The sequence below is a fragment of the Hylobates moloch genome, unplaced genomic scaffold, assembly GCF_009828535.3.
Source record: "Hylobates moloch isolate HMO894 unplaced genomic scaffold, HMol_V3 SCAFFOLD_4, whole genome shotgun sequence".
Taxonomy (NCBI): Eukaryota; Metazoa; Chordata; class Mammalia; order Primates; family Hylobatidae; genus Hylobates; species Hylobates moloch.
The window spans coordinates 63,753,888-63,781,097 of record NW_026652279.1 but is presented as its reverse complement, the minus strand read 5'-3'; the positions used below and the strand labels follow the sequence as shown (position 1 = coordinate 63,781,097).

General features: G+C 35.1%; 1 protein-coding gene across 3 annotated transcripts in view; it reads left to right on the top strand.

Annotated features, from left to right (window-relative positions):
* EPHA6 (EPH receptor A6) overlaps positions 1-26,592 on the top strand; it is a 960,796-nt gene extending 934,204 nt beyond the window's left edge. For all 3 annotated transcript variants that reach the window (XM_032150357.2, XM_032150356.2, XM_058437624.1), the window contains 3 exons: positions 9,837-10,030; positions 21,341-21,490; positions 22,499-26,592. In XM_032150357.2, the coding sequence (XP_032006248.1) occupies positions 9,837-10,030; positions 21,341-21,490; positions 22,499-22,613 (459 nt within the window). In that variant the 3' untranslated portion in view covers positions 22,614-26,592. The remainder of the gene's footprint in view (positions 1-9,836; positions 10,031-21,340; positions 21,491-22,498) is intronic.
* Positions 26,593-27,210: the final 618 nt, after the last annotated feature.

The following is a 27,210-nucleotide window of genomic DNA, read 5'->3' as shown; positions in this document are numbered from 1 at the left end:
AATGATCTTAAATGTAAGATTGCAGTCCTGGGTTTTGTTTTGTTTTGTTTCTTTCCCCTGACATGATGCTGTTAAAAAATAAAAATCACCTTGAAGCAGTTTGAAGCCCAAATGCCTCCTGGGTATGGTATCATTTAGGCATATGCTAGCTACCAAACTAGTTCAGTTTCCCAAAAAGAGAACTGCTATCAGGGAGCATTTCATTTGAGGTTTACTAGAAAACAGTATGCTTCCTTGGTGTTTTTGTTTTCATTTATTTTTCCCTCCTTGCTTTTCAAATGCTTTTAAATAATATGGGTTTTGCTTTAGACTGCTTTCTGAAACTCACCTGAGGGGGAAAATATGGAGTTTATCATTAGAATTTTATTTTTATAGGTGATGTGGTCGGAAACAAACTTTTGATCTTAGCTGAATTGATTCGTTTTTTCCAAATTTAAGAAGGAAGAAAATAACCTTTTACTGTACTTCCTGTTTGTACTCATAATTCTATAACCTTTCTCAATTATGGGTCAGTCCTTCAGCCAAGAATAGTGGATATGTAGAATCCACTTACCTGAAATGCAGCATGATTTTATGACTCAGAGATACCAGTCATTTCCGATTTTTGTCTCTGATTAGATTTTCCAAACTCTACTTTATTATGTAATGGTCCTTGTGTAATGATCTGTGTAAGACACTACAGTAAATTGCTAAAAGCCCATTTCTATTATTTCAACCTTCCATATTACAGAGGAATTTTTACATTTATTTGAATATGTATTCTACCAAAGGAATTTTCAAAAAGGACTTCGTTTTCCTAACTTTTCAGTAATTCCTACTGTTGGTAAATAGGCTATCGCCGTATTTAATTAAATACATACTAATTACATGAGTATGATGTACATCTGCTACAGAGGCAAGAATAATAGGGAATATTATGAGATGTAATCAATCATAATTCAAAAAAGTTTCAAGGAGAAGAAACCAGTAACCAATACGGTACTACCACAGTATAACTTTCAAGGGAAAATTTTTTTAACTGAATGACCACAAAACTGGAAAATGTGTACATGCCAGCAATATTTTCATAAAAAATTAATTATACCTTTAATTTCTATTTGGAAGAAATATATTTACTAGCTTTAGAACTTATGATTTTTATTCATTTTCATGCTCTTTGGAGCCTTTACAAAGAGAGCATTTTCAAATTCTCTTTTTCTTTGTAGTCATAATCTATTTTTCCATAGCTTTTAGATATTTTTAGTGGAGCCAGGAAATGTATTATTTAGAGTTGTCTACTATCTTTCTAAAATAAAATGATCCACCAGTGAAGAAATCTCATTTTTTTCCCAGAGAGTGCTTGGGAAATAGCACTAAGTCTTAAGAACGTCAGCTTCTTAAAGAAAAAAAATAGTCTCAGGAAAGTAGATTTGGAATGTGTCCTTGTATTTTCAAAAATATAATTTGTTGTCCAGGAACTGGCATAGTAAGAAATACCGTGGTGCCCCAAATCTTCCTAGCTTTACTTTACAAGGATATACTCTGGTTCTGTCTGTATTTTTGTCTCAATATAGAGGTACATCTAAGCACTTGGAACTCTGTGAGAAATATTCCTTAGAATGGAGGCCAAATCCAGAATTAAATTTACAGAAACTCCAGATCTAGAGATGTTACCAAAGTTCCTACAGACTAAATCTTCGGTTTCAATGACCAGAAACATAGATTTTTTGAGGTGAAATGTACTATTGCAGACAGAGTCCAGTCCTCTTTCCTTTATCAATGAAGAGTCAGAGACTTGCCCAAAGGCAGAGCTTGGTTAGTGACAGCTTAGGACTTCAGTGCAGTTTCAGGCAACTCCTTCTCTATGTTGTTTCCATGACTTACAAACTGAATGAGACTTTAAACTCTTAGGAACAAAGATTTTTTAAATGATGAATCATGTCATCAACAACTTTTTAACATATGAGAGTCCTACATGTTGTTCCTCATTTTGTCCACTAATTTAACAATCCGAAAAAAAAGGAGACCTCCTGAAGGACCAACACTTTCCATTTTATATAGGTCCTTGACATGCTATTGTGACTTCCAAAAAGAAAGGATGGAGAATTGTCTTAGGTGTAGGATTTTAAGAAAGTTTTTTTTTTTAATCTTAAAGCTAAGAAGAAAATCTTAAAAAGAAAATCTTAGGCTAAATAACAAATTAGTCTCTGAAAAAAGTGTTTTCTGTGTCTAAATATTTCATCACTGTAGCCATTTTTTTCTATAATTCTTTTTATTAGTATACCTAATTTCATTTGGCATTTGATTGCTTTTAACTGAGTTATACATTCTGAATGTTGAAAAATATTGAATGAGAAAGTATATTAGTCCATTTTCACACTGCTATGAAGAAATAACCAGAGACTGGGTAATTTATAAAGGAAAGAGGCTTAATGGATTCACAGTTTCTCATGGCTGGGGAGGCCTCACAATCATGGTAGAAGACAAAAAAGGAGTGAAGGCATGTCTTACGTGGTGGCAGGCAAGAGAATATGTGCAGGGGAACTGCCCTTTATAAAACCATCAGATCTCAAGGGACTTATTCACTATCATGAGAACAGCATGGGAAAAACACACCCCCACAATTCAATTACCTGCCACTGGGTTCCTCCCACGACATGTGGGGATTGTCAGAGCTACAGTACAAGATGAGATTTGGGTGGGGACACGGCCAAGCCATATCAGAAAGTATAAAATTACAAGTGTTATTCACTTACAACCACTTTCCTTCTGCCTTGTTTTTTTTTTTTTTTCTCATGTAGACACAATCTTTATATTGCACACCAGGAAAATACATTACCAGCGTTATTGTATTATGAATATAAACATCCTAATCTGTATAAGTAATCGTTATCACAAAAAGTAAGTATAGACTGTGGCTCTCTGCTTTGCAATCCCCCTTCTACCTGAAATTATAGGTTTTCCACAAAGATGTGAAGGATATTTAGAAGGAAGATAAAAATAAAATCATTTCACATTCCATTTCTTAGTGTACATTTCAGCCCTTGTTAAATTTTGAGACAGTTTCTTTTTAAAAGACTGTATAAATAACTAAATTCAATGTGCCTCTCTTTTGGAGATACCTAGCAGCCTTATAACATAAAAATGTGATACCCTGCAGAGTCTAAGCAGTCCTTGCTCAATAGTATTGTTCAGAGATGTCTCAATATCTTCTTATTGACTGTCTAATACTTGTGTTCCTTAATATAAGATGTGCATTGCCTTCTTTGATTCGGAAACCATCAAGAAAATTGGAAAACTCATCAGATTCAGCAAGAGCAGAACAGCCTGCTACGTGCCCCAACTGAGCCTTCTGTTGATTCTAGTTTGTTAAAAATTGTGATGTCAATGTCAAAAAACCAGTATGATCTATTTAGAATAAGCAGCCAGGTTTAAGATAATAATTTCTGACAGAATCTAATTCCTTCTAACTTTTCATAAAAATTATCATTGCAGTCATTTTCATATTTTTCACATTATTTTAATTTTCTTCTTACATTATAACCTTGTATAACTCTTCTCCCAAAGGATGACAGCCTACAAATATCACAAAACCAAACTGTTAAAAAATTCTCTCTAGTTAATTATCACCCCTTCGTATCCTAAGACAACAAACCTCAATTAGTCCTTTAGACAAAGCACCCCATATGCTGCTCCCTGTCAGTCCTTAATTAGGGAATCAGAATATACCTCTAAATCAAAACTTTCCACAAAGAAAATGTTTATGAAGATAAAGGTTAATATAGGATTTCTCAAGCTTCTCTGAAAATTCAGCTTTCATAAATCACGTATCTGACAATTGGCACTCCACTCTTGACTTGATAAGGCATTGTGCTAGATGCTGGGAACACGTGGAACAAAGAAACAGTCACTGCTCTGGAGGAGCTCAGTTCACGCAAGCTAAGAGACTACAGATGTTTTGTATTGACTGGAGCCAAGGGTAAAACGGAACACAGCAAAGGTGAGGACTGAGAGCCAGGCACATGGTGAGCCATTGCAGAATTTCAGATGTGAGAGGAACATGATCACAGTTCCACTTCAGTAGGATTGCTTTCATTGCATCGTGGAGGATGATTGGTGGAGGAAAAGGAGAAGCAAGGAGACCAATAGGGGGGCCTTTGCAGTGATCAAAATGGGAAATAAATCATTTGAAGACAGAAAGAAAAAAGATTTAAGTTTTATGAAGGCAGTAGAATCAGCATGATGAGTTAATTTTGAGCAACAGGAAAGGCAGAGGCCCAGATGACTCCCTGACCGCTAACTTGGATCACTGGAAGAATGGCAGTACCCTTCCTAAAGGACAAAAATCCCAAAGGAGGAGCGGGTTTAGTTTTGCACAAAATAAATCCAAGAATCTTTATGAAGTGATATATCCTATAGGTGATAAATATAGAAATCTGGAGAGAAAGCTGAGCTAGAGCTGCTGACATGGAGGCCATAAGCAGATAGGTGATAGTGAAAGCACGGAGTATGTAAGTCACACAAAGAGATCTCAAGATCTAATTCTGGGGGAATGAGTCAAGATGTGGTGCAAGACTCAGGACAGATTTCTCTACCACTACTGTGACTGAGAGGCTACCATGATGATAATATTAATCTATTCTTCACGAAACTACTTGCTATGTGATATTGACCCAATCTTTTAATCAGTTTGAGCTTTGGTTTTCTTACCTATGTGTATAATCATACTCAAATAATAAAGTATTTTGAGACCTAAATTAGGTAAACTGTGTTAAAACACCTAGCTCAGAACTTGACACATAATAAACTCTCAAAGGTATATATGTTGAATCTGAAAACCAGAAAGTTCATAGAAAATTGAACTCATCATCACTCCAGCCCCAGAATTGCTTCTTCTCCTCTGTCCTCTCTCTTTACCAGCTGATGAAGCCAAAATCCTAGAAGTTGTTTATCTCCTCCCTCTACTTGGCACATCTAATCTCAGCCCAGTCCTGTCAAAACAGTTCACTTCTTGAACACCACAGCCATTGCCTCCACTAAGGCCTGGACCACTGCAAAGCTCCTTCCTGGATCCTTTGACTCCCCAGCGCACTCTCCGCACTGCAGCCACAGTGAGCTTTTCTAAATGGGAAATCTAATATAATTTACTTTCTAAAATCCTTTTCCCCTTTGTGTAAAATCTAAGTTTATATCATGCCAAATCATTCATGATCTCAAGAAATGTAATTTTACGTAACCCCCTAACCTCAAAACTCACCATTCCTCTCTTTGAAGACTATTCTAGCCACCTAAATCTACTTGCATTCTAGATCACATCTCCTTTCCTCAACCCACCCACTTGGCCCTGCACCCTTTCACGTACTCCTTAAGGTTCAGTCACCTCCTGGGAGAAGCCTTCCTGAGGCTGGGTTAGGTACCTCTCCCACATGCTCCCATAACAGCCTGTTCTATGTGGCACTTCTCATAATCATCACTCTCAATAGTTAATACATTTCTTAAAGACAGAGATATACCTGACTTGTTATGTTATCCCTTGAACACAGAATGGTCAATAGTACATATTAAGTGTTTAATATCTATCCGTTTGGATGAATAAATTTAAAAATCTGTTAGAAACATATATCTTTTAAGCAATTTTGTGAATTGCTTAAAAAATATAAGTTTCTTCTTTGACTACCTTTGAAGACAATTTTCAGATGTGTGATCTTGGGCAAGTTAAACCTCTTGTTATGATTATTTGTCTGTAAAATGGAGATAACAATTATACCTACCTCATAAAGTTACTGTGAAGATTAAAAGAGTTAATACATGAACATCACTTAGAGCTGGCCTTGAAAGTACTCAAGAGCTCTCAATAATTGCTAATAATCTGTTTTTATCACTGTTACTCTTGATATTGTTACTCTTTTCCTATATGATGGGTCCCTTTGTGTTTGGCCAGGGCTCCAGACAGATTTCGCAAGGCTGTAAATTAGAGAATTGAGGAAATGTATAAGCCAGAGGTCAGCAAGAAGAAAAGTCATGAGTCTTCTGCTCCTCCCACTGTTCCCACAGAGAGGACGGGACCACATGCTCTACTGGATGCATTGTGGGTAAATTTTCCAGGCAAGGGAACCTTCCTGCTCATCACTGTTACAAGGCATGCATGAGAGCAACTTTGTCAAGAGGCGTAAGCAACCTGCTTAATGCTAAGCATTCTAGATTTGGATGCCAACTGTCTACAGGAGTCGTCTGAAGCTAAGGACCTGGGGCCAGTGGAAAATAGTAACCCTCTGGACAGGAGGCAGAAGCCACAAGTCTTACAAGAAGCTGGGTTTCGGCCAAGTACCTACCTCTTAGAGAAGAGCAAACTTCCAGTCTCATCTGGCTCCTTGTCCAGAAAAGCCAGAGTGAGATTATGAGATCATTTTTGGACAAGGCTGCTTGATGCAGCAGTTTTTAAATCAACACTTTCTTCAGAGAGGACTTCAAATGCCATCATGCTTATACTTTGAATCTATTTTGAATAAGTTGAGACACTAAATTTTCCAAGAATCTGCTTCTCTGTCAAGACAAATCCAAAAATTTCTTCTAATAGCATTTGTTTAGGTCAATAATATTTAGTAATGTGTCAGGCAATGTACTAAACGATAAGCATAGAAAATTTAGAAGTATAATTCCTGCTTTCAGGTATGTACAGCCTTAGAGGAAAGGCAGATGAAAAAATTACAGTACAATATTATGGATGCAATCATACATACATGCACAAGACTCAGAGGCATTAAGAAATGACTCTATTCAGTTTGAGATTATATTGTGCAAACTATGAAATAAATAATTTTTATTTACCCAGAATATTAAACTTAGGATCCAAGTAAAAACATTGAAGTCCAAATAGCAGATGCCATGACAAAAGATAGCATGGTAATCACTACTAAAATTGTATTGGGTGATAAGAAATTGGAGAGGAAGATGTTATATCTTGAGAACTAAAACGCGTTTCTGGGGAGTGGTAGAGGAAAATGTTGTAAGTTAAAAGGAATTTAGTTCAAATTTCAACCCTGCCACTTACTAGCTATGTGAATTTAGGCAAGTTTCCTTATTCCTCTGAGTCTAAACTGTCTCATTTAAGAAATGGGGATAATAATATCTACCATATTGAGCTATTTTAAGCAGTAAATGAATAAAAATATGCAAAGTGCATAGCACATGGTAGATAATAAAGGAAGCTATTTTTTTCTAAGAATATAACCTCACTTGTCACCTATTTTATTCCATGCATTTATAATTAGATAACTGGAAAATTGACTATCAAGCACTCCTAGAGTGGAATTTCAATGTTGTTTTAAAATGGAATTCTATGCTATTTTTCTTAGTTGCTTCTCTGATCTATCCACAATAGTTTTGATGCATTGCAAGTGTTTTACACACATCCTGCTTTAATAAAACATGTAATAAAATCTTAAAACCCAAGCCTAGTTGGTAGTAAAAGTAGTCAGAAAGCAGATGAGAAAAATCCTGTTCAGTAACAAAATATAAAGTGAATAGAAAAATGCTAGTATCCTGACAGGCTAAAGTGGTCTGGTCAAAAAGACAATGATGGGGGCCGGGCGCGGTGGCTCACGCTTGTAATCCCAGCACTTTGGGAGGCCGAGGTGGGCGGATCACGAGGTCAGGAGATCGAGACCACGGTGAAACCCCGTCTCTACTAAAAATACAAAAAAAAAAATTAGCCAGGCGTGGTGGCGGGCGCCTGTAGTCCCAGCTACTCGGAGAGGCTGAGGCAGGAGAATAGCGTGAACCCTGGAGGCGGAGCTTGCAGTGAGCCGAGATTGCGCCACTGCACTCCAGCCTGGGCGACAGAGCGAGACTCCGTCTCAAAAAAAAAAAAAAAAAAAAAAAAAGACAATGATGGGATTATGAGAAATTCCCTATTACTAAAAAAGCTAAAACTTAGCAGTAAAGAGGTTCGTGAAGACATATTCTTCCTTTTTTACAAACAGCCTCCAACATAAATTAAGAATGTGTTAGTCATGTCCAATAGTGTAAATTTTAAAACAAATCAAATTGCATTTTTATATTTCTGTTTTTTTGAGAGGGACAGAGGAGGGGGAAGTTAAATTTTGCCTGTCTTTAAATATTAGTCTGTTCCTCCATTTTCCAAACTCAACAATGGTGACAATAAACACTTTCGTCTTTTCCCTAGAGATAAGAATAAATGTATCCATGTGTGTCTGGGAAGCATATACACTTGTACATTTTTTAATACTCTGATTCTGTAACATTTCTGAGTTTTGTTTTGTTTTACAGAAAAAAAAATAGTGATAAAGCAATCAGAAAACCAAGAGGTTTACTATTGATGCTTAGGGTCGTCTGACCTTGGCTGGCCAATAGACCTACACGGCCAAAATGAATTTATGAGAGTAATAATTTTTCAAAAGCCATTTTTTTCTGTATTTTCTGTATGAAACTGCCAATATCATGAATAGAAAGGGAGAACCATAAAGGAGAAAGAAAGTGATGTTCTATTATGTTCGTGTGAACCTAAAGAAACAATGTGGACGCAGGCACGATCAGCCGAACTCTAGGGACTTGATGGTGTTGCTTGGAAGGCATCCATACCTGCATTTTGCGTTCTTCGTATGTAATCATATTGCCGAAGACAAACTATTTCATCATTTATTGTAAATAACACTTTTCCCCAGACCTACCATAAAGTTTCTGTGATGTATTGTCTTCCAGTTGCAATAAAAATTACTGAGTTGCATCAATTGAAAAAAAAAAGAATAAATGTTCACATGAATACTTTCGAACATTTCATGAAAACCTAGGCTACATAAATTCAGGGTCAGTATTATCATATTTCTAGGAAGGTGGATCATACACTAAACAGATGAATTTCCTGCCTTATCTTGTGATTTCCTTAAGTACCAAGAAAAATAGTTATTGTTATCTTGTTACTCTTAACTTTGGTACCTTATACAGATTCCTTTCCCGAGAGCTGCACTGTTCCATAGAGTAGCCATTAGACACATGTGGCTATACACATTTAAATTTAAATTAATTAAAAGTAACTGAAGTTGAAAATTCAGTTTCTTCATTCTAGTAGCTGTATTTCAAGTGCTCACTAACCACATGTGACTGTGTGCTACCATGTTGTAGAGAGGGAACATTTCTGTCATCACAGAAGTTCTGCTGAAGCACACTAGCTCAGAGGACACTCAAGCTAATGTTCCTATTGCCCTATAGCCTTAAGCTAGCCATTGATAGCATTTTAAGGATTAAATGACCTTAGGAGTTATAGGAGTATGATTTCATAATCAGGTCAGTGTCAGACTAAGGGAAAGCTAAATGTAAGAGAATAGGAATTAAATTAATGATGAAGAAAGAAGGGATGATGGTTAGAAATAGAGTACACATTGACATTATTATAAAAGGATAAAAAATGACTTAAGAAATCAGTGCTTCAGCAGAATTTTTCTTAAAATTTTTACTTAAGACCTTCGTTATATGTTATTCGCACTAAGTGCATCAATCACAATGCTGACTTTCTGATGTTTAATTGGGTTTTGAGATGTTCCAGCTAAGTCACATAAAAAATTATTTCTTAAGGTTGTAATGAACTTAACCTCCTCTATACCGGTAGCGCATGTTTAAAACATATTTTCTTCTCATAGGGGTGAGCAGATGCTTTGGAGCTACTTGCAATTTTTGTTCACAGCTTTTGTATTTATCCTTATTTAGGTCCTTGTACTCACAAGTAGTTTTCATGCTTACCATTATTTTGGCTTCTTCTGCTTGTATAAAAAGAAATTATAACATAGCATATGTATTACTGCCTAAAAATAAGAGAGTAATCTGTATATGTTTGCATTTAGGTCATTCTGTCCATTGAAGAAGGGTACCGACTTCCAGCTCCCATGGGCTGTCCAGCATCTCTGCACCAACTGATGCTCCATTGCTGGCAGAAGGAGAGAAATCACAGACCAAAATTTACTGACATCGTCAGCTTCCTTGACAAACTGATCCGAAATCCCAGTGCACTTCACACCCTGGTGGAGGACATCCTTGTGTAAGAGGCATAATGTTGAGTTTTTTTCTTCTTGACAATTATGGTTTCTTTCAGGCTATAAATAATAACAGGTAGAAAGGAAAAAAATGCCTTGATAACCATCTAGTTGTTGACTTTGTGGAAACCATATTTCATTTATCAGCTGAAAAAAAGAATTATTAACATTAAAGTAAAAATGGACTCTTTTAAAACAAGATAACAGATTCCCCTTCCTTTTCTCTCTCTCTAATCTTTCTGAATTACTTTGTTTATATCTTTTCCTGTTTGGGTCTTTGATATTTACATAGCCTTTTAAAATTGATTGATCCTTCCTTACCTTTAGAAGTAGAGAGAGGGAGAGAGAGAGAGAGAGAGAGAGAGAGTGTGTGTGTGTGTGTGTGTGTGTGTGTGTGTGTGTGTGTGCAGCCCCTTTAATTTTCTTGCCTGTTCTATGTTCTGTTCCTCAATTTGAAATGGCAAGCCAGACAGGGGCAATTTGTGAATCAGCCCAGAGGAAGAATATTTCCTGCTGATATGATCACATCTAGTTGTTGTTACTCTCCATTCCTAAAACCAGAAAAGAACAGATAACAAGACAAGAAAATGGAGGCACTCATACACCATTTTGTAAAAGTCAGTAGACTTGAGAAGATCTACTCACCTCCCTGTGAAGAGCAATTATAAGAGGAAGAGTAGAAAAAAAAAAGACTATCATCTATGTCTGAAAATATTACATTTTAAATATAATTAAGTTAAAAACATATTTCTTTATTTAGAATAAATTGGACTTAGAAATAACCAATGCGTATCCGAAGCTCACCTTCTTCACTCAGGGGATGGCTGGAGGCTATTCAGACATTCAACTTCAGATCACAGGTTCAAGCCAGTGCAGGTTTTTAGTAAGGCTGAGGCTCTTCAAGGACTATTTGAAACAGACCTCAGTTCACAGCAGAGCACTTAAGAGTTCACCTCTAAATCACTAATTGGCAGCCTCAGTAAAGTGAAGCCAAGCATGAAATAGCTAGAGATTAAACTATTACTCTGGTCCATCTTCCCTAAAGAAGTCCAACACAGGAAGCAGTAAAGGAAGGAAAGGCACTTTGGATTTTATCATGAAAGCAATGGACAGCCATGGAAGGATTTTAAGCAATGGAATAGCATGATTACATCTGCATTTCTGAAAGATCACTCTAGGGATGATTTACACTGTGAGTGCAAAACAAGGAACAAGACTGGAAACAGAGACAATTTTATGTTTTCAGTAACTAAAGCTAGACTTCTGAAATGGGAATGAGCTTGGGGTTCAGAAGATAAGAGAATTTTATTGTTATTATTATTTCCTAATAATAAGTAATAATAACATATATTATTAGGAAAACCAGTGCATCTTAGTCACTGTTTGAATATGCAGGAAGGGAGGAGAAAAAGAATCAAAGATGTTTTTCAAGTTTCTTTCTTATACAAGCTGGCTGATGGTATTACCCGAGAGAGAGGGAGAGGGACAAGTTTTTGGAATAGAAATGAGACCATTTTGAACATGCTGAGTTGCAGATGCCTGTGGGACATCTAGACAGTTATATTTATAGGTTGAACCTCAGATAAAAAGATCTGGGCTAGAGATATAGATTTGAAGATCATCTGCATATAGATTATAGCTGAAGCTTTAACTGTAGTTAAGATAGCCCACAGAGAAAGAATGCAAATAAATAGTGGAAAGGATGAAACCCTCTAATTTAAGACATGAACTGAAAAAAAAGTACCCAAAGGAAACTGAAAAAGAGAAGCTAGACAAGTAATCAGGAAAACAGGGAAGAGCAGTATCATAGAAGAAAGCGGAGAGGGTTTCAAGGAGTATAATGTCCAAGCCTTCACAAAATTGCAGTAAAATAAAACATGAAATGTCTCCATTGGATTCAGCAATGAGACTTTCAGGTGTGCATGCACAACCTTTGGTACAGCATTTTCAATAAAGTTGTGTAAGACAGATTACAATAGAGGAAGAGTGAATGTGAGCTCAGAGAAAGGAGCAATACATAGTACCATTTTTTTTTTTCAAGAAACCTGTTTCTGATGAGAAAGAAAAGTAGTTAGAGGAAATATTTCTTGGCTTTTGTTTTTATATGAGTTATTGAGGTGACTTGGTCATGCTATAGTATTGAGGAGAAAGAGCTAGTAGTGAGTCTGCATTAATGGAGAGGATACTGGCATCTATAAACTGAAATCCTTTAATCTGGGCCCCTTGTTGTGGTATAGAGTTAACAGAATCCACAATCAGTCCCCATCAACAAAGCTGTCTGACTGTGCTAGAGCTATAGAAACAGGCATGTAAAAACCTTCTTTTGAAGAAAAGCAGATAAAACAATTTCCTTTCTGCTTTTTCAAGATTATGAATGATCATCATATTTGGAAAATATTGATGAAGAATGTAAGATGAGAAAGTGTCAAAAAGAAACGGGGATCCAGAGATCAAGTCAAGATGAGAGGGTGTATCTGAGGGCCAGAGATGTGTGATTTAGTGGGCTGTTCAGCAATCCAGCAGAAGAGACCCATGAGTGGCAAGCTCTGAGACAGCACTGCCGCACACAGGCCAAAAGTTGCGTGCTTTATATAAACTTGGCACCTTGATTCAATTCTAAAGTCTGATCTCCGGGAAACCAAATTGAAGTTTTTGTGACTGATTTGCTATCCTTGTTTCTGACAAAGACATATGTGATACTGTTTGGCCATTAATATGCTTTTGTTTGAGAAACAAAAAGAATCAGTGCTCTAAGCTTCACATGCCTGAACCTTTATCAGCATTTTCATTTTCACAGCAGCCTGGATGGGTTCTCCTGCTCCACCCTCTTACCTCCAATACCACCCACCCACTCTGTTCCTGATTCCAGAGAACTGAGACTGTTTGTTTAAGGAGAAGAGACACAGTAGATTAAAGGATAGCAATATTAGCTAAAGAATGCCTGCTTTGTTTTGTGCTCATAAAACTGTGACACTGCTTCTCTATCTCCCAAATTGCAGAGCCCAGTTGTCTGCCCCAGAGTGATGTTGGATTAAGGAAACATGACATACGTAGAATTTCCATCTTTTCTCCCATATCTCTCAAACCTGACAAGAAGTCCAGGTGTATAATCCACTGCAACTCTTATTAAATTCTCCTGCACTTTCCTTTTGTGTAGCATCCCCAACCCCCAGATTTCTCTCACACTTATATGCTGATATTACTCTCTCATCTGCTAAGTCCCCATGGTTTTTATTCCATTCTAATAGCTTTTTTCTCAAGACTCACCTAAGAAGCTGTTATCCTTTCTCTTGACAGTAAAAGGGGAAGAAATTAAAGTGACAAAGGGGATGAGGAAGGCCATGAAATCCACAGTTTAATAATTTTATACTAACATATTGAAAATGTAATAATTTTATACTAACATACTGGAAATTTCATAAACCTATATCTGCAGTTGTTCCTCTCAAAAGTCAGAGTACCTAAATTGAAAACATGTTGGTCATAGAAGGCTTTCATTATTTGGTGCAGCAAATATTCTTGTGCCTGACACACTCCCATGGGAATACTCAGAGCTCTGTGCAGTTCCCAACATGCTTGCTTTCTCTCCTACTCAAGAAAGTGTAGATACACCATATAAGTGAATGTGGCAGTATTATAAGTATAACCCTAAATCCAACTAACAGTAAAAAACTAATTTGGAGAACCACTGTATTAATATAGGCAGTTATCCTTTCATAAATGTGAATTTCAAACTACTCTCACATTCATTCACTTTACAATAATGCCTTATAACCACCTTTCAAATAATTATTTGTAGCTGTCATGTCATGAACAGCCCTTGGGAGAAAGGACCCAGCTTAAGGCCAAGGTTGTGTGTAGAACAACATCTGGAGCAGTGCCTGGCCGTGCGCTTTAAAACACCTTTTTCTCCCTCTCCACTAACTCTCAGGACCAACCTTGTAGCTGCTCCAAACCCCAAGTATTTTCCCACTTTGTGGCTTGATAACTACATAGTGACCCTTCACCCAGTCCTACCTCCCCCACCCTCACCCACATTGTCCTACACATTTGTTCTGCATTTTCTTCAACCCTCACCCCTGATGACTCCACACACCGAAGTCTACTGAGTGCACCAGACTGTAGTCAGCTGGTCAATATCCTTTAGGACAGAGTTTCAATGTAATGGGTAAATAATGCTTTCTTCTAATCCCTGCTCCAGGTCCCCAGTGTGTCACTGACAAAAAATTTGACACATTAGGGGCTTCTTGACTATCAGCTCAAATGTGGCATCCCGGGATGGGCAGCAGTTGTCCAGATTTTGGCTACCTCAGAAATAATGCTTTGCCCAGGCCAATACACCTTATGTACCGTATATTGTTACTACCCACTGGGCCTTATAAGACTTTAGCAACTGCAACTACCAGCTTCTGTAGTACATATTAGTCTATCTTGTAACTTTAAAGCACTTAGTTTCCAGTAATATGTGAATCATGAACGTAGGGAACAGCCCATACCAGTACCATTGTTTAGAACCTCTTCTTTAAAAAACTGTGAATAATGCTGTAAGACTGAATAGTACTATCTCTCCATTTAGCGAATTATGCACCAATACTGCTATCTTCTGAATACGATAACTTCCAACATTTTGATGTAAAATTTTCTACTTATTTTGAAAAGATTTTGTTCAATGCCACATAGGCAATACATAATCAGCATTTGCTAAATTGTGTATCTCTATACACCAAGTCATAGACAACTTGTTTTGTTTTGATTCTTGTTGCTAGCACTTTTAAATATGCTTTTCATGACAGAGAAATAACTGGCTGGCCAAAACCAATGTTGAAATTGAATAATAAGCAAAGTTTTGTGGAAGGAAAACAGAATATGAAAGATGGATCAGGAGATTTGAAACTTCTACTTGCCCATTAGAAAAATCTAAATTCAGCCAGGCTCAGTGGCTCACACCTGTAATCCTGACCCTTTGAGAGGCCAAGGTGGCAGGATCACTTGAAGCCAGGAGTTCACCAGCCTGAGCAAAATGAGACCCCATCTCTACAAAAAATTAAAAACTAAAATTAGCCAGGCATGGTGGCACATTCCTGTGGTCCCAGCTACTCGAGAGACCAAGGTGGGAGGATCACCTGAGCTCAGGACTTCAAGTCTGCTGTGCACTATAATCATGCCACTACACTCCAGCCTGGGCAACAGGGTGAGACCCCATATCTAAAAAAAGAGAAAAGAAAAATAGAAAATTCCCATAAACTGCTGGCACAAGATCTTTATAATATAATGTCAATATCCATATTAATACTGATACAAACTCTTAATATATATTATCAACAGTAACTATGACTGCCATTTGTTGAGAGCCTACTATGTACCAGTTGTGGTACTAGGGGCTTTTATTGGTTATATCACTTAATCCTCACTGTTATTATTCCCATCCCTCAGACATGGGAACAGAGACTTAAAGAGGCTAACTTTCCCAAGAGTACACAGCAATAATGAGTAGATCAGGAATTTGAAGGCCACTGACTCCAAGTCCTTGCTCTTTCCAGTATACAACATAGAATCACACAGAAAGGCAAGATGTTTGCTAGTACAACACTGCTTCAAAAATATGATTATAAGAAAAGGGGGTACATTTTCACATTTCCAGATAGATTTTATCTGGACTAGTCTAACTTCATAGATGGAGTCTATTAAAATTCAAAAAACAATTTTTAGTGGAGAGCAGCCTGTTATTTTATGTCCCAGTAGGCAAATACTAGAATGTAGAGAATATGACCTTAGTCATGGGAATAAATAGAAAATACATAGTCCATATATCCCCCCAAACACCCTCCCACAATGCCCAGCCACTTGAAGAACATTACTTGAAAAAGGAAAGTAGTAATAGCAACAATATGGAGAAATGAGGAAAATACGACAGTAACATCACATAATTCCAGAATTACATTCTCAGGCATTTCTGTAGATTGAATTTTTCTGGTGCTGGCATAAATATGTTTTGCTTCTTTTTCTCACTATGGCAGATATTACTAATCATCACAACACTCTCCTGCTGAGTCCAGATTCTGCCTTAGTATCCTTCTCATGACCACATTTTGACAACCACTGCCAGTGAATTGCAGTTGGCATGTGACATGAGACCTATTTTCTGATCCTGGATTATTTCCTTACAAAAGCAGACTTTTCTTAAGGTTCAGGGGTCTATTACTCTGGCCGTAGGAACCATGTGCTGGGTACTCTACTGGGAATTATGGGAAATTCTTTATAAGTATTATCCCTGCTCTGCATCTGTTCCTCTTAATGTTCAAACATATCTACAACTTTAAATTTTACTTTGAAATTTTAATTTTCATTCCTTCATATTTTTCACTAGTTATCAGCCTTATTATGTTTAAATAATCATATCAATAAAAAACAATTGAAGACTTACTGAAAATAAAAGACTGACAAAAGATAATTACTGTCCTTAACACTGTGGAGTTAGACTGTTTGAAGCAAATATATATGACCCACAAGTACTAAATATCTGTATCTATATCTATATAGCATATTTCTATGCATTTGAGGTTTCATAGCCCTTTGAGTAAAATTACAGTTTAAAAATGTTTTAAATATCAAAATTATTTCATTATTTTAATGTGTTCACATTGAATGTTAGGCTTAATTGCAGAGAGGACTTTTTAAAAATATATGATTATGTAAATTCTTCAAAGTGTATGTACATAGTGTATGTATGACAAAATTATTTCCTGGATTAAATGAATAGTGTGAAGTGCAGTCCCTGAGTCACGAGATGAGGAACTCACGTAAAAGCAGTCATATTGCATTAAGTCAGTGTGCTGTTGTGTTTCTAGGTCTGGTTATAATTGCAGGTGAACCCTTAACCCTATGCTACCCAACTCCACCTATCACTGTCTCTTTCTCCACTCTGAAACCTATAAAGACAGAATAAACATTTTTGCAATACAAGGAATAATTTAAATAAACAGCATATTATTTAATAAGTTGACCACTATATCAACAGGTACTTACTCTTCTAGGTTTTTCATTTATTGGAATTAAATGAAAATATTCATCATGAATCAGCCATCATGTTATGCACCAAACTCTTCTGTAGATAATTTAATATTCAAGTCTGAGTCATCACATATTTAATGAACTCCTATAATGTTTTCAGCATTATGTGAGTGCCTACACAAAAATAGAGAGATGTGTTCCTGCCATCAGGGAGTTTTCACTTATTCTTTAAAAAAAAACTTCTGTCTCATGAATTTTTCCCAAAGAAGTTATTCAATTGAAACAAAAAGAAACATGCTCTAAGACTACATACTCATGTCTACTAAAAGAATGTTGTTAGCAACCTAAGAGTCTAACTTTAGAGAATTAACAAATTATTAAGCATCCACATATAGAATATTAGGCACCCATTTGAATATGAAGACTGTTGAAACATGGGATACATTCGTGAATATGTGAAATGAAGGCAATATAAAATAAAATGGACCCTATCTGTACATTTCTGCTAATCACATATACATGTATGAGCTAGGAAACAAGAAGTTGTGTTAGAGTGTAAGAGAAGAAAAGCCTTCAAGCGTGTGAGGGTGTCCTGTTAAAACAGCATCTTAGCTTGCAATAGTGTTTCTCAAAATATAACCTTTCTTGAATCATTTTAGTATGGCTATTACTATTATATATTTATATGATGAATACAAAACATGGAAAACTTTGAGGATAAAACACTTCTTGCTTTTTAATGGTAATATTGATATATATTGACCTATCTAAGGAATTTCTAAGTTAAAACACTAGTACTATTGTGAACTCCAAGGGCTCATTAGAGTGAAAACTTCTGGACTCTTACCAAAGCTATTCATTTTTAAACATATTTTATTGTATTGAAATTTTATGTTTATTACTAAACTGTAACATTACCTGTCATACCTATACTCCAGCCCTTTCTATAATCGAAATTAACCATAATTATACCTGAAATATCCTAATTCTAGCCCCATTCTCATTTTTCTGAGGAAAAAGTTGATCCTTGACCTTCTATTCTACAATAAGTATTTTTTAAAATGTGAGCTGCAGGTTTTGCTGTAAAGATATTTCTCAGGTGGGCAGTACTCACTAATCACCAAATAGCACAAATTTCTATATGCTCAGCAAATAGCAGACTAAATTTATTATTGTACATGTTTGATAAGAAAGGGCATTTATTGTTTATTAGGTAATATTCCAAAGAATTCATGTGAGGATAATAGTACCAAGCCCTCGAAGCCAGAAAATAGCAACATTTTTCAACTTCCTTAGAAGATAAGGTGAAAGAAAAGTTATTTCACAGTGGCTGTGAACAATGAGGGGACCCTGACCTTACTAAATCAACTGCGAAGGCAGTCGTATAAAGGCCAAAGAGTAACTAGGTCACTGAAGATGCGTGGAGAGAAAGGGAATTATGGTATTAAAGCATTCTGGAAGCAAACAGCAGATGCTTTTCAACAAGGGAAATAGGCTATTTAAGTCATTTAACATACAGAATGTCCTTCCATGACCTTTTATACTAAGGACATAAAATTAGCAAGTTACATTTCCACTCACCAAATATATGAAATTGTGAAATTTCAAGAGCTATTCCAGTGTTATCTCAGGAGAAAGAAGTAGAAGTCATCTGACTATGTTGGTGCATCGAGAATGGCATAGGAGTATGAAGGGAAAGTCACTTTAATACATTCTTTTAATTTTGTTCAGTTTTAACAAACTACTTTGACAAGTATTTAAAAGACATGAGAGTCACGTTGTTTTGAAATAGGACACTCAATTTTCTAACATGCGGTTTTATTTATGTTAACAAGCAACAAGGATATCCTGGTCATTTTGATATTTAAACTTGGTCAGTGAAGTATGGTATATCCCCTGAAACTGGTCAAATAATTTAGAAAAATAATGTAGAAACTATTCTGAATTATCTTACATATTTACAATGCACATTAAAGCAGTGAAAACTCTGAGAAATGCTACAACTTAAAAATCTGCTTCACTATTTTTGCCATGAAGACCTTTATTATTTTGTATTTTACATATGAATTTTTGTTTGATAATATTCATTAACATAAATGCCTCTGGGAAACTTTGAATAAATACAGCAACAATTCAAGTATTTGTTGATAGATGCCATGATAGCTTTCCAATCTTTGAACATGACTGATCTTTGTTTTAGTTCAAATCATGAATCATTTTGATGTTAATTAAAATGAAACAGCCCACAATCAAAATAACATTGCAATCTGTAGTACAGGAAAAAAAGAATGCAGCTTAACAGCCTCCAAATTGGAAATGCGATAGAATTGAGTAGGGTTAAAAAGGACAGAAGTGACTGTTATGGATAACCAGACCCAATATTGACTACAGTGTAATCAATCACAAGGTATATGCGTTTACTTTATGTTAATTCCAATCATATATAAAGAGTACAACCCCACCCTGTAATCTCTGTTCACCCCACACCTCCACCTTCAGCTAGACCTCAGTTTAGAAAAAGGTAGGTCAATGTAGTAATAAAAGGAAAACCAAATAAATGAATTCTAGGCCTTCCAAGGGCACCTTTCAGAATCTTCAGGAGTTGTACCATATACAACTTGTGCTCCTAAAAGACTCGGGTCCTGGTGACTTTAGGGTGATTTAAAGGATTTTTAAGGGTAATTTTGATGGTTAGGGAATTTCAGTTTTTACCTTAAGTATCAACCTTAGGACCTAATTCCCATATTATTAGTAGAACAATACCAGGGTTATATAGCATGTATATGCCCTTCTGCTTCACAGTAGGGGAATTCTTACTTCACATGGTTTAATCATGTGTGCTCATAGTTTATCAATTGCTAGTTAAAGCTGAAGTAGTTCAAATGTGAATGGTAAAAACATTTTGATAAAATAGTCCAAATACGAACATTAAAATCTATGGCTCTAATTGTCTTTGTAGATTCTTTCATTCTTTAACTTTATAAAAGGACTTTAAAAACAAAGTAAATGAAAGTTGAACTAACTTCAATATTCCAATAAAAATAACTCAGTGATCCACTTCCAATAAGGAAGTTTTTCATTACTTAGAATATATCGATTTCACTCAAACACTAAATTTTTTTTAAGATTGTTACTGCTTTACTAGTTAATATAAATTACAGATCTAAAAATTCTTTAAATGATATATTTATTACCCTAGAGCTTTTGTAACACATTTATTGCTATAAAAGCACTTTTACCACCAAGTATTTTTTAAAACATGCAAAATATTTTAATGTGTATTTTTATGTAATTATGTAAAGAAACTAATACAATTTATTGTCAGAAAGGCTTAATACACAATTCTGAGTTACTTTTACCATAATTTATAAGATTAATTCTGTTTTTATTCTCTCTGACTTAAGCTATTATATGTAACTAGTTCACATATATTGCATATAAATATGTGTATGTAATGTATATATAAGCACATGTATCCCTAGCCTTTCCAAAGTAATACCTTTATACTGCCCCTTGCATCAGATCTGAGAAACAAAAATAAAGATTGCTATATCATTGCCTTTAAGATCCATTTTCTTCTTAACCCAACCTAACATTGATTTTGTGTTGTTTTGTGCCTTATTAATATCTGTGCTTTGGGGACATTACCCTAGCTTGTATGTGTGTAAATCTTATTCATGCAACTGAACTCTATGACAATAAAAATTACATTTTAACAAATGATAAATTATTATTGAATGTTTGGGAACAGATAAATGGAAGTTTGATCAATGAATTCACCATAAGAAGGGGAAGAACTATCACAGCAAATGTAGAAAAGGACATGGATTCAGGGGTAGGTCATACAGGAAGAATGAACATCCTGTGGCTACTCTCCTTGTGGGGATAAGGGATGGGCTATTCCTTAAGTTTCAAAACAAAATTTTATGCAAGAGAAAAAAGTATAAGAAGAAGAGGGATAGCAAGATGTGAGTTCTCTCAAGATCCATCATAAAGAAATTAAAAAGAAAAAAGATCAGTATAAGTCCCAGTCATAGCAAAAAGCACAAAAAGACAAAAGTGTTCCACCAGATAAGTCACTGATTTGATAAATAATTTTTTAAAGTGACTGATTTGAATAAGATAGAAAATCAGAGGCTTTTAAATGGAGAATAAAAACAGTAGATGTAAGAATATCATAAAAGTAAAAATAAAGTTCCATGATTTGTGCTTTATTTGGTTTTTAAATGCTTTCCGTGTTTTGTTTTGTTTTGTTTTGTTTTGTTTTGTTTTGTTTTGTTTTGTTTTGTTTTGTTTTCTTACAGAATGCCAGAGTCCCCTGGTGAAGTTCCGGAATATCCTTTGTTTGTCACAGTTGGTGACTGGCTAGATTCTATAAAGATGGGGCAATACAAAAATAACTTCGTGGCAGCAGGGTTTACAACTTTTGACCTGATTTCAAGAATGAGCATTGAGTAAGTGATACTAGGGTTATTACTGTAATGAGATGTCCTGCTGGGGATTATAAGTTCAAATGCTGTATCAAGAACACATTTCCTTAGGCTAGTAGGTGATTTCCAAGTCTTTCCTCACCATTTCTGACTATCATTCTAGTGGAAGTTGGACACTACACTTTTAGCTATTATTCTTTGAAAGAATATATTTAATTCAAATAGCTATTTAAAATATTTTAAATGTTTTCTAAAATGCATGTTACTCTCATCCAAATCATAGACTTTATGTCAACTTAATTTTACCTTGGCAAATTATTACTCACATATATTAATATTGCATAATCAGTTTCTATTACCTTCATCAAATTAATGCAATATTATCATGTCATTTTCAGAGCTCCTTCTAGATATTATAATGGTCAACCATTTTCCACTATCTCAAAGATTGTCTTTTGCCTACATGCAATGAAAATATTTAACATGTGCTTAAAAGACTAAATGGTTAGGTTGAACCATATTAAATCGCCATTGTTTTAAGACAGTAATGGCAATTTCATACAGTACAACCTAAGGGCATTTTTTCCAGATATCAAAAATCCATGAGAAATCAAATGGAGTTCATATTATACCTTCCATCCTGCATAATCACCATTTTGCTAATACCGTTGCAAATGTATATCATTACCTAAATTATCTAGCATTTACGCCTATGAAATAGCTGAGTATTACGTAAGTATCTGTATATAAAATTGAAAAATATATATTATTACATCTGAGATTAACTTTATGTATTCTGTGGATCCAGAGTAAAGGAAAAGAAGAAACAAACTTTTGCTGCTCATTTAAATCTCTGCTTAACAAGTAAGCTACACTATTTTTGGAAACTGTGGCAGCGTGCTTATTTAATATATTTAAATATTCATTTTATCTTGCATGCTTATCAGATCTAAATGTTCATATTCTGTCTCTCTCTCTCTCTCTTTCTTGCTCTCGCTCTTGCTCTCACTCTTGCTCTCTCCTTTCTCTCAGTGACATTAGAAGAATTGGAGTCATACTCATTGGACACCAGAGACGAATAGTCAGCAGCATACAGACTTTACGTTTACACATGATGCACATACAAGAGAAGGGATTTCATGTATGAAAGTACCACAAGCACCTGTGTTTTGTGCCTCAGCATTTCTAAAATGAACGATATCCTCTCTACTACTCTCTCTTCTGATTCTCCAAACATCACTTCACAAACTGCAGTCTTCTGTTCAGACTATAGGCACACACCTTATGTTTATGCTTCCAACCAGGATTTTAAAATCATGCTACATAAATCCGCTCTGAATAACCTGCAGATAAAACGCTGGCCCACTGCAGATTATGGCTACCCAATGGTAAATAACTCAGCATGGATGTGTAATTTTGTATAAGCCGTATATGGGAAGTGTTCACGGACTTAACCTAAAGAAATTTATCCAGGTGGGGCTTCCTTAGTGATGTATGTAGAGTGCGATGGTAGATGAGAAAGAACTAGTTGACCTTTCTTTCATGTTTTGTGATCAAGTAGCTTCCAAACTGACATAAATGTTTCATTTTTAGATAATTATATTCAGCTCTATTGGTTGTATTGTTACTTTATTTTTTAATAGTTTAACTGTTGGTGCCTGATATTGTTAGAATTATTTGCAGAAATGACCAGTGATATCATGTAATGAATTTTTGTGAGGTATGACTATGGTGAGAAGGGGGTTATTAGGGAGGGAGAAAAAAATACTGTGTTTATAAATCTTCTGAGGCTGGGTTTGTCAATTTTTTAAAAATTAACTTTATAATGTCATACATATTTCATAGCAGTTGGTAGTTTAAAGGCTTTTCACCTCTAATTTTATTTATTTTTATTATTATTTTTTTTACTAACTGTAGTATATTTCTCCACTACCTTATGAAGACTGCTCCTGGAAAGACCAAGGGTGACTTCATTGATCTAATGGCTTTCATAGAGAAAAGCTTGGGATAAATCCATGACTATTTCCTTTGTGCATTGTCACAAGTTTGCAAAAGCAATTATCAAAGCACTGAGAAAATTAGTCATTCTCAGTAGAATTGCTTTGAATAAAATACATTAGATTATACCCTTAGATTTAATGTAAAATTATTAATTTAATTTAAACAGAACTTTATGATAGATACATGGTGGTCCAAGACAATAAACAGACTTAGCTGATCATTTGGTATTGGTGCATTTTGCAAGTTGAAGCATTCTTATGTTTTCTTTGCAAAAATAAGTTACATGAACATGCTGAGCTCTTTTCCAAACCTTCTAAGAAATAAGTATGAATACTCCAAAGAGTATATAAACAGATCTTACACATGAGCATAGTGTGTCAACCTGGGTCCAACATACAGTTACATAAAAATGAGAACACAGCTGTGTTGTTGTCATAATCTTCTGAGAGGCTTAAAAAAAAAGGTAAATACATATTTTAAGTGATTTAAGCTGAGTTGGCTTATCAAAATAGTGCTATATCTTATGAACAAATTAAATTATAAAATCAGCTGCTCCCTGTAAAACTAAAAAAATGACGACTATTTTAGGTAGAAGAGTAAGTAAAATGTGTTGACAGAAAAAAACAGAGTAGGTTGTCTAAAGATGCTGATTTAATAAATTAGCTTTTGTTGGAGCTCAGTGATAATGGTGCCCTACCTACCCACATTCTCAAATTCCTATCTAAATTCATTTTTTGTCATAGTAGTGGTTTTTTTTTTTTTAAATAAAGGACCCTGTTTTGGTTTTTTGTTTTTGTTTGTTTGTTTGTTTATTTGTTTTTGAGATGGAGGCGTTTTGCTCTTGTTGCCCAGGCTGGAGTGCAATGGTGCGATCTTGGCTCACTGCAACCTCTGCCTCCTGGGTTCAAGCGATTCTCCTGCCTCCGCCTCCCGAGTAGCTGGGATTACAGGCACCTGCCACCACTCTCGGTTAATTTTTGTATTTTTAGTAGAGACAGGGTTTCACCATGTTGGCCAGGCTGCTCGAACTCCTGACCTCAGGTGATCTGCCCCCCTCAGCCTCCCAAAGTGCTGAGATTACAGGCGTGAACCACCGCGCCTGGCCATTTTTTCTTATATTTAGATTTTGTTGATTGTCCCATTATACTAGACCCTTCTACATATTTTCTTTTGCTGACTTATCTCCTGATTTTTCCCTACCACAGCTTAATCCTTCTCATTTCAAAACAAATGTGTAAAGCAAAGCTAGAAGGAAGAGTCTTTAGATGTTTCTTAAAATATACCAGAAAAGGTAGGGGGTGATGGGAAAATCATCACTGTTTAAGTAAGTGTGCCAGATACAGCTAGCCACATTTTCCAGCCATCAACCTGCATGGTTGTGCATCACTCATAGACTATCTGCAGTTTGCTTGATACATTTACACAAATCTGGATACATTTAGAAGAAATACAAAATTTCCATATTTACCTATCTTCAAATGTATATTAAATAAGAACAGATGTAAAACAGATTAAATTTATTAATCATATATTTATTTTTATAATACAAAAAAGGTATTTAGAAAAATAAGGAATAGAATAATATGGTCTTCCACAGGACTCTGTCAGCACCATCTGTGTACCTTGAAATAAATTCTATTAAGTTATTTAAACTTCTATGGGATGAGCATTCAGTGATTACAAGATTAAAGGTGTCTATTAAGAATTTTTTCTTTTAAAATGTCTGATGATCCTATTCTACATCTGATTAATTTGTACTTATTTTTTCTTTCCCTAACATCTTTTTATAGTATCATAAAACTACCTTTTTGCTTTGTCTCTCACCCCATGTCTCCTTCAAAATTCCTTTTAAATTATATTTTTGTTTTTCAGAATGGTAAGCATGATAATTTTAAATGTAACTTTGAACTTCATTATGGTTACGGCAAGACTGAAACATGTGCAACATTAAACAGAAACATTAAAATATAAGGATATCTATTTACTGCCTACCAATCATGGACCCCATGATCCCAGGAATATTATAATATTCAGGAATATTAACAGTTAAAATGCCAAATTCATTTGAGAATTTTACATGAAACATTTTGAGACTTACTAGTGTACATTTTAGGTAATTAAATCTGTTTAATATGCAAAGCATAAAACTTAATTTTATAAAGAAAATAAGTAACTTCCATAAATCACAAGTCTTCAGGAATAATCTTTGATACCTAAAATATGCATATAGACTCATATGCCTACTTTATTTTAAATGTCTAGATCTATGCTACTGAGGGGGTGTTTTGGATTTTAAAACCAGACAGTCAAAAAATCATTTTCATTTTATTTTCTAGATGGTCGATTTTCAGTCTATAGTGAACTCATTATCTCATAGTAGAAGGCATATTTGGAAAAATGTAAAAACAATGTACAATCAAGGAGAGAGATAAAGTATTTAAATCATTTTAAAAAGCAATCAAATTGCAAAATTTTTGTGGTTTAACACGAATCAAGAATTATAGCACTTTTGCAATGATTTGTAACTGGTGATAAATGTTCTACATTCCATATCAAAATAAGACATCTTATTTCACTCTGCATTGGTCTTTAAAATCTATCAAAGTATAACCTGAATAAAACTGCCTTCCAGCAACAGCTTTAAAACCTATCTCAGCCCATGAATGGAAAACAAATCCAAATCCGATCCTTGAAAAGCAAAGGCTCTAAAGAAGCTCTTCAGAAGAGATGGTAAAGAATGAATTATTTTACTTATCACCCAACCACATTTCTTAAAAATGTGTTTTGGTGTCTTTTCCTACCAAATTTCTGCTCTACAAGGCAGTCAGTTAAATCTCTCATTTCACAATTTTCACTGTACTAGTTCTTTCTTTTGTCCTCTTTTATTAAATTTTCTAAAACTTTCTTAGCCCTGTTTTTAATTCCCCCATCCTCTCTCTTTATTCCTTTCTCAGCTTCTATCATGCCGCACATTATCTCGATCAGCATAAAAAAGGTAGCACAACAAATCTAAAAAGATTCTATAGATTTCCTTAGAAGAGGCTTGGGGCAGGGGGATGTTGCAAAAGCTATAATATTTTGGGTTCTATCACATAATTGAGAACATTTGTGCTCATAGAGGATATGGGTTCTGGCTTTTCCTTAACTTGAAATCAAGTTTTTTGGAAAGTAATTTTGAAATGGATGATGATGATCCTTTTCAATTGCTTTAACTAAGGAAGTTTATTATTAATATTTTTAAAAATTAGTATTTTAAGATCAATATCTGTTATTACAAACTCACAGTTGGTGTCCATGTCTCTATATATCAAAGAGATTTGAAGCATATGTATCACTTCTTTTAGTATGAGCATCTTAACTTTTCCAATCTCAAATCCTATGAAGTAGAAGAGACTCATATTACTTTACATTCAATCAACAAATATTTTAATATTTTTTAATATGAAGACTCCAAAAGGTAGAGGAGTACACTGGGTTAAATGGATGGTATTCTTCCACCAGAATATAAGGTACTGAAGTCACCTAACTTTTGGCTTTTATAAGCAACATTTTCAACAATTTTTCAATCGTTATAATGTTCCGCAAAGACAGTATAGATTTTATCTAATTCAGCTTAACAAATATCTATGGAATATCTCCTATATGCACAAAATTTTACTACAAAGATGAGTTTGGCTATGCTGTCATTGCTTTCAAGTAACTCTCATTATTAAAATTTAGAGCTTTATTTGCTATGTTTGCTA